This window comes from Anomaloglossus baeobatrachus, chromosome 5 (assembly GCF_048569485.1).
Source record: "Anomaloglossus baeobatrachus isolate aAnoBae1 chromosome 5, aAnoBae1.hap1, whole genome shotgun sequence".
Lineage (NCBI taxonomy): Eukaryota > Metazoa > Chordata > Amphibia > Anura > Aromobatidae > Anomaloglossus > Anomaloglossus baeobatrachus.
Window position 1 is genome coordinate 113,620,101 of NC_134357.1, and position 12,928 is coordinate 113,633,028.

A 12,928-nucleotide genomic window follows, 5' to 3' on the forward strand; every position below is an offset into this window, starting at 1 on the left:
AAAGGTGACTTTAGCACCAAGTAAATCCTGCGCTACTTTCCTGACAGCGCCATTTTCTATTGACCTGTATGTCGTCTTGGCTTTGTGCACTGCTACATGACACCTCATACCTGGCACTTCAGCTTTTACCCCATGATATTTTAATGTGTCTATCACTTAGTCTACAAGACATGAACAGCACATTCATCACCATAAATAACTAAGCATAAGTCATGGATCTAAAATTAAACTCTACATTTACATGAACGCTGCTTCTCTGTTTAAGATGTAAGTCAAAGTTTATTCATGAAACTGCAGAGCTGGCGTTTGATTTGCTTTCCATATATTCTAATGAATCCAGGCAGTACATGGAGCCGCATCGGAGCCAGGCAGGGAGCTGGATAATAAGAGTGACAGCCACTAGAGGGCGCTGTGCCGAGAGCAGAATGCACGCAGAGCCAGGCTCAGTGTAATAGGCTAATCAGCTCATACTTCCAGAGAGCGCAGTTTTCACATCCTACATGGTTCTTACCCTGCGAGCTGCGCTGCAAACAATGCTATAGCCACTGCTGGATGGACGGGCTGGGCAGCCGGAGGGATACAGTATAGTTGCCTGATCGGATGCAAAACTATATAGACATCATATGCAGAAAGAGAGAGAGAGTTCATTGGGATGGTGAAGGCTGTAATCTTCATGGCGTATTGATGCAAAATAGATCTGTGCCAGGAGATCATGATCCAGAGGAGACAGAGGCTGAACTGAGCCCTTATCCAAAAGAGCTGGTTCTGGAGCTGCACACAAGTGCTGGAGAAGATCAGGGAGCAGCCACATAATGATGGTGCAAAGTGCTCATCTCTCCCAGGGAGCAAAGTCAGTGGATGTCTGGAAGCAGCCCTGAGTCACCACCACAATGCAGCTGGCAGAGGCTAAGTGCCCCTGGCCCCATAGGCAGTAACTACACCTGAGGAGCAGCTCTCACATGAATGAAGAATGGGTACGTGTACAGACTGCACACACCTGCATGCATGTCCAGAACAATACTGCACACACACACACACACACACACACACACACACACACACTGCACACACACACACACACACACACTGCACACACACACACACACTGCACACACACATTCCATACACAATACATGCACACACATTGTACACTCAGTACATACAAACACTGAACACACACATTAACACCTGCATGCATGTCCAGAACACTGTACTCACTGCACACACACTTCACTCACACTGCACACACACTTCACTCACACTGCACAAACACTGCGCACACAAACACCTGCATGCATGTCCAGAACATGTGCAAATGCACACACACTCACATAGACTTCCTCTAACCCACAGACTAATATACAGTCATGCATTTGTCAGAAAGAGTATTGCTTTCATATTCTTTTCTTTATAATAGTAATCCAAATATAAATATGTATGTGTATGTACATACATATTTCTGTTTTTATATATATATATATATATATATATATACACGGATGCATCTATCTACCTATCTATCTAGACAGTTGTACCATACATATGTATGTATGTATATATATATATATATATATATATATATATATATATATATATATATATATATATATATATGTGTATACCAAAACAAAAGAAAAAAAAATATATATATATATATATATCATATATATATATAGGTATACATATATCTATGCATATATATACACATATATGTGTGTGTGTGGCAGGTGTTAAAAAAAATAGATGCATAAATTTAGAATTAAACATATATGTTTATATTTAGACCTGAAAAATATATTATTTACTGTTTATTCTGACTATTACTAATTATTATGTCTGCTCTTCTGATTGCATGGAAGAACTATAGCATGTAGAATGCATGCCATATTCTTTATGACAATGCTTCCAGTGCTTCCTGAGCAGTCTATTTCTCATACGTCTTAGAAAAATAGTTGTTCTGCCGTTATTTGCTGTGACTGTATCATAAACATTGTAAATCAGAAAATCACTTCCAGGCTTTTGCTTGTAGGTTTCAACCCTTATCGGTTATTAAGAGGATCAGCTGTATTCCTGCTTCTAGCCCTGTTGGTTTTCATGGCTATGCTCTCCTCTGCTGAACGTGGGTGCCCTACAGGATGTAGGTGTGATGGAAAAATGTTTTATTGCGAGTCTCAGAAGCTGCAGGAAATCCCTTCATCAATATCTCCTGGATGTGTTGGGTTATCTCTTCGATATAACAGCCTCTACGTACTGAAATATAATCAATTCAAAGGTCTTAATCAGCTTACTTGGCTGTACGTAGACCATAACCATATTAGCAGCATTGATGAGAATGCATTCAATGGGATCCGTCGATTAAAGGAGCTGGTTCTGAGTTCTAACCGGATTTCTCATCTGCTGAATAACACCTTCAGACCTGTCACTAACCTGAGAAACCTTGATCTGTCCTACAATACCCTACAAAAACTTGGACCAGGCCAGTTTAAGGGCTTGAGGAAACTGCAGAGCTTACATTTGAGGTCTAATTTATTAAGAACCATTCCAGTTAGGATATTTCAAGATTGCCGAAATTTAGAACTTTTAGATCTAGGTTATAACAGAATCCGGAGTTTGGCCAGAAATGTTTTCACGGGCATGATCAGATTAAAGGAATTGCATTTAGAGCACAATCATTTCTCCAAACTCAACCTAGCCCTTTTTCCAAGGCTGGTCAGTCTACAGAACCTCTACCTACAGTGGAACAGGATCAGTCTTATTGGACAAACCATGGCTTGGACTTGGACCTCGTTACAAAGACTTGATTTATCTGGCAATGAGATTGAAGCATTCAGTGGCCCAAGTGTATTTCAATGTATCCCAAACCTACAGAGGCTTAATTTGGATTCTAATAAACTGACCTTCATAGGTCAGGAAATCTTGGACAGCTGGGGATCTCTGACAGATGTTGGCCTGGCAGGGAATATCTGGGAGTGCAGTCGTAATATCTGTTCCTTGGTCAACTGGCTAAAAAGTTTTAAAGGCTTACGAGACAACACCATAATCTGTGCCAGCCCAAAGGATCTGCAGGGGGTCAACGTCATCCAGGCAGTCAAGAGCTACAACATTTGCAGCAAAAATGTAACAGAAAGCAGGGAGCTTAAAACCACAGGACGGAATACAACAATGAAACACAAAATAACAAGAACTAAACATGAAAGTAACCATTCAATGCCTCCGACTGTTGGAGTGACAGGACCTGGCTATGATACCAGTGGGGATACAGATAGTGTTTCTTTACATAAAATAATAGCAGGGACTATAGCACTGTTCCTGTCAGTGTTAGTGATATCCTTAGTAATCTACGTGTCATGGAAAAGGTCTCCAGCAGGTGTAAGACATCTGCAGCAGGCAACGCTCATGAAAAATCACAACCAAACGAAAAGATCGTCCCTAACACAAATCAGCCTAACACCACAGGAATTTTATGTAGACTACAAGCCTGCCACTAATATAGAAACTTGTGAATCCATAAGCAGTGCTGGGCCCTGCACGTTTACCAAAACTGGCTCCAGGGAATGTGAGGTATAAAGCGGGAATATACTTTTTTTTTATTTTAGGATGATTTGTTTTTTTGTTTTTTCTTTTTATGGGACTGCAGTAATTTCACTTCTCATTGATCACCAATGTCACATATAGACACCTGTATAAATATTAGTCTGTTCATTTCTGCTACCAAATTCTAACGAAAGACATTACAAGAATCGCCGCTGTAAAATGACGGAGAGATGGTGTGCAATATATTGTGAGTTATGGTGCTGTTTCCTTTTTTTTTTTCATTCTGGATTAAAGTATCACTTGTTTTGAGATTTTGGAACATTCTGCTAACATTTCTTTCAATCTTGTAGAACAGATTTATTACGGTAATTTGAATTTGTTACTTATTTTATTATTTTAGACATAGAGCAAATCTCTATTTTTCATCTTAATTTTTAAGTCTAAAATTCTGTTCTGATGATATGAATTATCTTTATAGAGAACTCCATGTCCCGTCGACAAATCTAATATCTCGAAATGAGGTTAAAGGGGTTTTCACTGGTGATGAGCAAATACTGAAATATTCGGGTTTGGGTTCTCCTTACTGAATACCTCGTACTCTTCCAACGTGGCAGAAGTAGAAATAATCCAGCATCCAGTTCCAGAATATATTAAAATGGATTTTCTTTATTATTCAAAGGTCAAAAACCATCATACAAAAAGTTCCTCCATATTCATAAAAACCTTAACATGGCAGAGTGAACAAAGGAACACGTTTCGGAGTAAAAACTCCTTACTCTGAACTAAAGAGTAAGGAGTTTTTACTCCGAAACGCCTTCCTTTGTTCACTCTGCCATGTTTTTATGAATTTGGAGGAACTTTTTGTTTTGATGGTTTTTAACCTTTGAATAATAAAGAAAATCTATTTTAATATATTCTGGAACTGGATGCTAGATTTTTTCTTCTTCTGCCACGTTGTTAACTGCAGCTAGGTCTGGCTTCCTGCATCCTTGCATCGTCCTGGATGTTGTGGTTCTCCAAGTGGATGAGCTGGTTTTTTTGCCTCCTTTATTTATGCTCGTACTTTTCCAGTATCTGTCAAAGAATAACAAGCCTAATGCAAGTCAGTGAGGAACCTGAGTATTTTTCTGGAAAATGTTCAAGAAAAATGCTCGAGTTCCTCATTAACTTGCATTAGGTTCGTTATTCATGACAAATACTGGAATAGTACTAAGTATTCAGTAACAATAATCCAAACCCGAATATTTTAGTATTCGCTCATCGCTAGTTTTTACTACTCAGACAACCCCTTATTTAGCACTATATTCTCCAGTGTGAAATAAAAACAATCTATATTCACTTCCCACACTGGCACCATTCCAGCAGTGTTGACACAAGGTCTCCTGTGGCTTGTGTGTCATTGTTATTCCAGGTGAGCAATATAGCCTACCATTATCTGGTAAAGAGGGGCAGTTCTCACATTTTCTTCAGATATCAAAGGGAAGTGTAAGGTGTAAGATCTGCAACCCATTAGCAACCGTTGATTGGTGGCAACTTTGAAATGTCAAGCAAGCCCCAGGAGACTTGGTGCAAACATCCCTGAAATGGTGACCATATTGGAAGTGATGGTGACAGTATTGGAAGTGAGTACATGTTATCTTACACTGGCGAATATAGACTTTAAAAAGTAGTTGTTCATGTAGTGGACAACCTCTTTAAGATCTTAGCATTATTGCCTTCAATTCATCAACAGTAGTAGTGTCCTAAATTCCCTCTAACGACACCGCTGGACAGCCAGAATGTTATGTTCTAAGTCTGTGCCAGGAATTTCAAGCTCTGTATCAGAAAAACAAAGCTCTGAATGCTATGAAGAAATGTTAAGAAATGACATAGCAGAGAAATTTGAGAGTATTTTCATTGAAAGAACAAAATTGTGGATATTTATTTAGACTTGGTTACTCCAATTTTTTTGGTATTTTGGGCAATGTTCCATGGGAAAAGGTATGCAAATTACTTCACCTCTAAAAAGAGGAAAATTGTCTCCTTTGAGGCACCAGTTGAAGGTGGCTACCAAGTACCGGTAAGTCATTATCTGAGCCATACAAGAGCTTTGGAATTGGATCTTTCAGTAGACATCAGTTTTGGAAGTATCGGTCCACATCAGTACAGAACAGAGTGCCGGATGGTTGGGTGAAAGCAAAGTGGTTCTCATTAAAGAGATATAACTGGAAGGAGAGGTAATTGGCATCATTTTCCCATGGAGTGTTGACTGTAATGCCCCATATCAGCTGTGGCTTTAGTGCAATGACCCTGAATCTGCTATCTACAGAAAGGCATTTCTTATGTTACTGTTGGACAAGACTGACTTATCTGATGTCACTATCTCCTATGGGCCAGACATTGCAGTTACCTCTAGGAGACGCTATACAGACACTTATCCTTCAGGAGAGCTCATGTGTATCCAATATTTAGCAAATCTTAAAACTCATGAACATCACAATCTTTTCCAGAGTCTTCGTTCAAAAGCTTAACGTGAAGTTTCTAGGTTGCAAGGCTGCAATGCAAAATCATTTTGCATCTTTTTCAATTGCAACCACAGTGAATGCAGACCCATTTTTTACAGTTCTGTCTATCCTGGATTAGTTGATTTTCGATTCAGCAGTTAAGCAGAGAAATTAGGGGAAGCTTCGTATCAGAGGAGAAGATACACGCTTGACTTTAGTAAAGTGTAACTTTTACATAGTGTCTTTGGATAACATTTTAATCCTATAAAATTAGTTCATTTGTTTGCTGCTTTTAACAGATATTGGATGTCATGTGAAATTAGATTTTGCTGTCATAAGGATTGGATGCAAAAATGAAAAATGTCGGAATGTTGAGCATAGTAACATAGTTTTTAAGGTTGAAGGTAAACTTAAATTCATTGAGTTCAACCCAGAGCCTAAAGGCCACTTTACACACAGCGACATCGCTAGCGATGTCACTGCTGATCGCACTCGCCCCCATGGTTTGTGCGTCATGGGCAAATCGTTGCCCGTGGCGCACAACATCGCTTACACCCGTCACACTACTTACCTGCCTAGCGATGTCACTGTGGCCGGCAAACTGCCTCCTTTCTAAGGGGGCGGTTTGTTCGGCGTCACAGTGGCGTCACTAAGTGGTCGCCCATAGAAGCGGGGATGTGGAGATGAGCGGGCCGAAAATCCCGCCCACCTCCTTCCTTCATCATTGCGGGCGGCTGCAGGTACGTTGATGTTCCTCATTCCTGCGGTGTCACATGTAGCGATGTTTGCTGCCGCAGGAACGACGAACAACCTGTGTCCTGCAACAGCAACGATAATCGGGAAAGGAACGATGCGTCAACAATCAACGATTAGGTAAGTAATTTTGATCGTTAATGGTCGTTCGTGCGTTTCACACGCAACGACGTCGCTAACGAGGTCGGATGTGCGTCATGAATTCCGTGACCCCAACGACATCTCGTTAGCGATGTTGTTGCGTGCAAAGCGGCCTTAAGAGTCAAACCTGCACAGTTTGAGGGTATGTAGTAATTTCTCAGTCTGATAGAGGAATATAATTTATTTTAGTTTTATAATATATTCATCATATTAAGGAACAAAAAATGTAGCCATCATGCGTAGGCCCCTACCCCTTTTCGGGAGCTCCACCAAGCCAAGAGATATTATGTGAAGGTGGTGTAATGGGGTGATGAGCCTGTAGCTGTATGCTTTATCTGTGCTGTGTAGCATAATATGGTGGGACCCTACGCCAAATATTTTATTTATTTATTTTTATACAACGATACTGACCTGCAGATGGCGCGTGTGATTGGTTGCAGTCTGATATTGTGACACAGCACATCTGACTGCAACCAATCACAGACGCCAGGACTAAAGTTGGCGGGGAAAGCAGGGCATATGGATGAGCAATAATGAGCGGCCAGGAAGTGAAGGAGAGGCCGCAGAAGCAGTTACAACTGCACCGGAGCCTCGGTAAGTATGAATCGCTTGCTTCATTCTTATTATCTTTAATTTTCCTTTATTTTATTTTTTTCTAATTTTCCCAGAATCCAAATCAACACCCAGAATCCCGGGCCTGCAAGGCACAGGGGTACATTTCAAACTGTGCGGATCCGGACTTTTACAGTCCAGGTCCACCAATCACTAGTGACGACTTATAAATGCTCTAATGCTAAATAGAGAATTCTTACTATGAATAATAATTACTCTAAATAATACTCTATTGTCTACAGATTTCATATACATTTCCATATTTACGGTATTTAATATATGTGAAGTCATTAGTGGTTATGTAGAACGCTAAGGAAATCCAAGTTGTGCCTTTCCTACTGGGACTTTTGTGGTTGCCACTTTGAACTTAGTGAAGACAACTATCTATGCAAATTGTTTTTGTTGTTTCTACACACAAAATATTACCTATATGACTGTACATATATAGCTGGACTCAGAATTATTCCAGGTTTGCTCAAAAGTCTGAAGAAATGATTTGGAGAATCTTCCTATATACCGTGTGCAGGATTATTAGGCAAGTGAGTATATTGACCACATGATCATTTTTATTCAGATTTTCCAACTCCAAATTATATCAACTCGAATGGTTATTGGATGAAGCAAATCAGGAGATGTGTATTTGTGTAATCAGGGAGTATGATGCCTTGAAGATCGCAACACCCACTTATCAAGGTGTGCAGAATTATTGGGCAGCTTGTTTTCATAGGTAATATGGAGCAAAATAAGAGATTTAACTGGATCTGAAAAGTAAAAAAAATTGGTACCAGTCGTAGAGCATTCTTGAAATTGCTAAGATATTGTGGCGGGATCACAGAACCAAGAAAAGTTTTGTTGCAAATAGTCAACACGGTTGCAAAAAAGTGCTCAGAAAAAAAAGTCGCACATTAAATACCAAATATTTGAGAAGAATCAAACATGAAGCGATCAGGAAACCATTATCATCCAGTGCTGTCATATTCCAGAACTGTAACCTCCCTGGAGGACCCAGAAGTACATGATGGTCAGTGCTCTGAGACATAGCTAAGGTAAGGAATGATGAAACTCCACCACAGAGGAAGATACAGAAGGGGAAACACCAAACCTGAGCCAAAAATGGCTAGCCAAGTACTTTGTTACATGTGATGAATCATTGTCCTGAAGAAGAACGTGTGCTCTAAAAACTGAAAGTAGGTTTTGGAATTAATTTTTAGTCCATCTTCAACTAAGAACGGTCCAACTAACTCAACTTCAATAATACCTGACCATAGCAGAACGTTACCTCCACATTGTTGGTGTCTAAGTCAAAATTGAGGTTCTTGTTGCTGATCTATTCACAGGACCATCAGTCTGGTCCATAAAGAGTTACTCTCATGTCATCACTCTATAAAACCTTTGAATAATCTTTTTTTCAGACATTTTTTGTAACAATCTTGACATTTCAGCTTCTGAGCCAAGTTTGAGGGTGGTCTGGTTTCAGCCTTCCTTACCTCAGCCATGTCTCTGAGCACTGGCCACCTTGTATTTCTGGGCCCTCCTTGGAGGTTGCAGTTGTGGAATATGACATCACTGGAGGATAATGAGATCCTGATCGCTTCATGTTTAATTCTTCTCAAATCTTTGACAGTCAATGTGCAACTTCTTTTCTCAACATGTTTTTTGTAACCGAGTTGACTATTTGCAGCAAATTTTTGATGGTTCTGTGATCACACCCTGATATCTACAATATATAATTTTTTTACTTTTCATAGTAAGTTACATCTCTTTTTTGGCCCATTTTGCCCGAGGTAAACAAGCTGCCTAATAATCCTTCACACCTTGATAAAGGGTGTTGTATCCTTAGAAAATTGCCTTCCCTCATTACACAAATAACATCACCTGATCTACTTCAACCAATAACCGTTTGAGCTGGTACACTTTGTTATTGGAAAATATGCATAAATATGATGATGTGATCAAAATACTCACTTGCCTAATAAGTGTGCACACAGTCTATAAATGATAAATCTATAGCGACCCACTTCTATAGAACAGAGCCCTATTCTCCACTTACCGACTAAAAAGGCTCTGTTCTCAGCTGCCACTACTAATGGCTTGATGTATACAGATCTGCCCTCTAGTGGTGATAACAAGCAGCAACAATTTTAAAGAAAATATTTAATCACAAAATCATCTATTGTTTAAATCAGAATTTTTTATTTTAAATATATTTTTAAAAAGATCTTTTTTAAAATTTTCCATATCATTATCTAAAAGAGCCCCAAAAACAGTGGGCAATTTTTTGTTTCTATGCCTTTGTACTTTTCCTCCCCTTCTTCCTAAAGCATAACTTTTACTTTTCTAGCACCGTAGCCATATGAGGACTTGTTTTTTTAGGGATGACGCTTGAATGACACTATTCATTTTATTATGCAAACCACAATTCCACCATTGTTTCTTAGGGTTTTATTTTTAAAGCATTCACTGTGAAATAAAAATGACCTGGCAAGTAATTGTACAGATCAGTATGATTATCATGACACCAAATCCATCAAAGTTATAAGTTTTTTTTGTTTTATTTTAGAGGTAAAAGTGCATGCTGAGCTGTCAGTTTCATTGGTACCACTTTGGACTGCATACAAAATGTAGATCGCAGTTAAAGCATTTTTTGAGTATGTGCAGCAACTTAAAAGACTGGCATTAATGTATAGGATATTTTTATTTTATTACTTTTGGCAATTCCGCACTTGGCAATACCAAATATGTTATTTTTTATTTTTTTAATTTTTTTTGTTTTTTAAGTTTAGGGAAAAGGAGAGGGTGATTTAAGTGTTTAGAATCTTTGGGGTTTTTTTTTCATATAAAGCATGTGGAATATATATTGAACCCGTCACCAATTTGCTGAGTAAATATATTTTTAAAGGTGCTATTGACATCAATTTCTCATCAGATGTCAGTAACAACACATCCAATCCACACAGGCAAATAAACCAAAGCATAGATGTCCATAAATTTAGTGACGTGTAAGAATAAGAAATGACACAGGGAAAAAATATTGAACACATGAAGAAAGAGAGGTTCAAAAAGTCATAACTCTAGCTGAAAGCTATTAGAAATTAGAAAATACTCCTAACACTTAGTGAAAACAGAACTCCTGACACGTAGTGAAAACTAATATGAGCTATTGGTGTTTCATTACCAAGATGCCACACAAGAAACATCTCATTATGGGTAAAACCAGTGAGCTGTTTCAAGAACTTTGCAACCATATTGTTGTAAAACATATTGATGGCATTGGTAACAAGCAAATTTGTAAACTACTGCAGGTTCCAGTGAGCACCATTGAGGCCATAATCCTGAAGTGGGAAGAACATAATTTCACCATAAATTGACCGTGACCAGGTGCTCCCCACAAGATTTCAGATTGCAGAGTGAAAAGAATTATCAGAATTCTTGTCCAAGAGTCAAGGACCAACTGTGGAGAGCTACCGAAAGACCTGGAATCAGCATGTACAATTGTTTCAAAGAAAACAATAGGTAATGCACTCGAAATCCAAGAACTGTATGCACGCTCACCACGCAAGATTCTATTGCTGAACAAATAGCATGTTCAAGCGTTTAAAGTTTCCCCATCAAGATTTTGACAACCCTGTGAAATACTGGGATAATATAGTCTCGTCAGATGAAACCAAAATGTAACTCTTTAGATACAGTAATACATACCATGTATGGAGGACAAAATGCACTGCATATCACCACCAAAACAATATACCAACAGTGAAGTTGGGAGATGGAAACATCATGGTGTGGGACTGTTTTGCAGCCTATGGCACTGGGAAACATCATATGATTGAAGGACGGATGAGTGGACAAATGTACTGAAAGATTTTTCATAAAAATCTGCCATCTACTAGGATGATGATGATGATTGATGATGATGATTGATGATGATGATGATGATGATGATGATGAAGATGATGAAACAAGGGTAAACATTTCAGCAAGACAATGATCCCAAACACACAGGCAAGGAAACTCAATTGGTTTCAGAGAAAGAAAATAAAGCTGTTAGAATGGCCCAGCCAATCACGAAACCTCAATCCAATGGAAAATTTATGAAAGAAAATAACGCTCAGAGTCCATAATAAGAGCGCATGCAACCTTCTTGATTTGAAAACTTCTTGTGAGGAAACAGGGGCCAAAACCACACCAGAGCAATGCATGCGACTAGTTTCTCCTGACAGGAGCATCTTGAAGCTGTCATCACCAACAAAGGCTTTTGTATGAGGTATTAAATACATTTTAGTAGGCATGTTCAATACTTTTTCCCTGCGTCATATTAGACATCACTACATTTCTGGACATCTATGGTTTGATTTCTTTACCTGTGTGGATTGGATGGGTTGTTATCGCCTTTTTTTGAGAAATTCATGTCAATACCACCTTCAGAAATATATCTTCTTGTGACATGTTCAATACTTCAATACTTATTTCATCCACTGTATATAATTTGTTAAATATTGTTTTTTATATCTCATGCTCTCTTATACATATATGGCAATACCTCACTATTGCAGTATATTGTAAAAGTACTACAAGTCAGCAAGATCTGAGATAGTCTATTGCTGCTTATGTCCACTTGGCCAAAAAGAAGTAGGAGCCCATTATTATGTTCCGTGTGAATATGCACATATATATATATATATATATATATATATCAGTGGAACCTTGGCTAACGAGAACAATCCTTTCTGGGAGAGTGTGCTTGTGTACCAAGTTACTCGTCTAGCAAAGCTAAATTTCCCTTAGGAAATCATTGGAATGCAGACAATTCGTTCCACAACTTGTTCAATGTCCCATTCCACACATGCACAAACACGCGAACACACACACATTATGCTCACCTTACCATCCGTTCCATGGCCGGTCTCCTTGTTTTTGCATTTCGCCGGTACAGGATGTGTATCGGGTAACCATCGCGACCGATGCCGGACCTTCCGCTGACAGAGCGCTGGCGTCAAAGGCAGGAGCCGCTTGCCTCTGGTTGGTCAGCACGCTGCCTTTGAGTAGCGGCTGACAGCGGAAGTTCCTCCCTCGTTACGATGGTTACCCGATACACATCCTGTACCGGCAAACTACAAGAACCAGGAGGCCGGCGAGGGAACAGAAGGTGAGGTGAGCATAATATGTGTGTGTGTGTGTGTGTGCGTGCTTGTGCGTGTTTGTGTGTGTTTGTGTGTGTGTGTGTTTATGCGGAAGTGTGTGCGGGGAACATTTGCTTTTACGGCAAAGCTTGCTTGTAAATTGAGTTACAAATTTACAGCAAGCTTTACTCGTAAAGTGAAGTACTCGTTAACTGGGTTATTCATTAACTGAGGTTCCACTGTATATACAGTATATAGAAAATTTAAAAAGTTTATGAAACAGTG

General features: G+C 39.1%; 1 protein-coding gene across 1 annotated transcript; it reads left to right on the forward strand.

The window, feature by feature from the left end:
• The first annotated feature begins 454 nt into the window (after window positions 1-454).
• On the forward strand, window positions 455-3,845 carry LRRTM3 (leucine rich repeat transmembrane neuronal 3). Its single transcript, XM_075352378.1, has 2 exons — window positions 455-974; window positions 2,030-3,845. The coding sequence occupies exons 1-2, from the start codon at window positions 971-973 to the stop codon at window positions 3,565-3,567; spliced, it is 1,542 nt and encodes a 513-aa protein (XP_075208493.1). The 5' UTR covers window positions 455-970; the 3' UTR covers window positions 3,568-3,845.
• The last annotated feature ends 9,083 nt before the right edge of the window (window positions 3,846-12,928 follow it).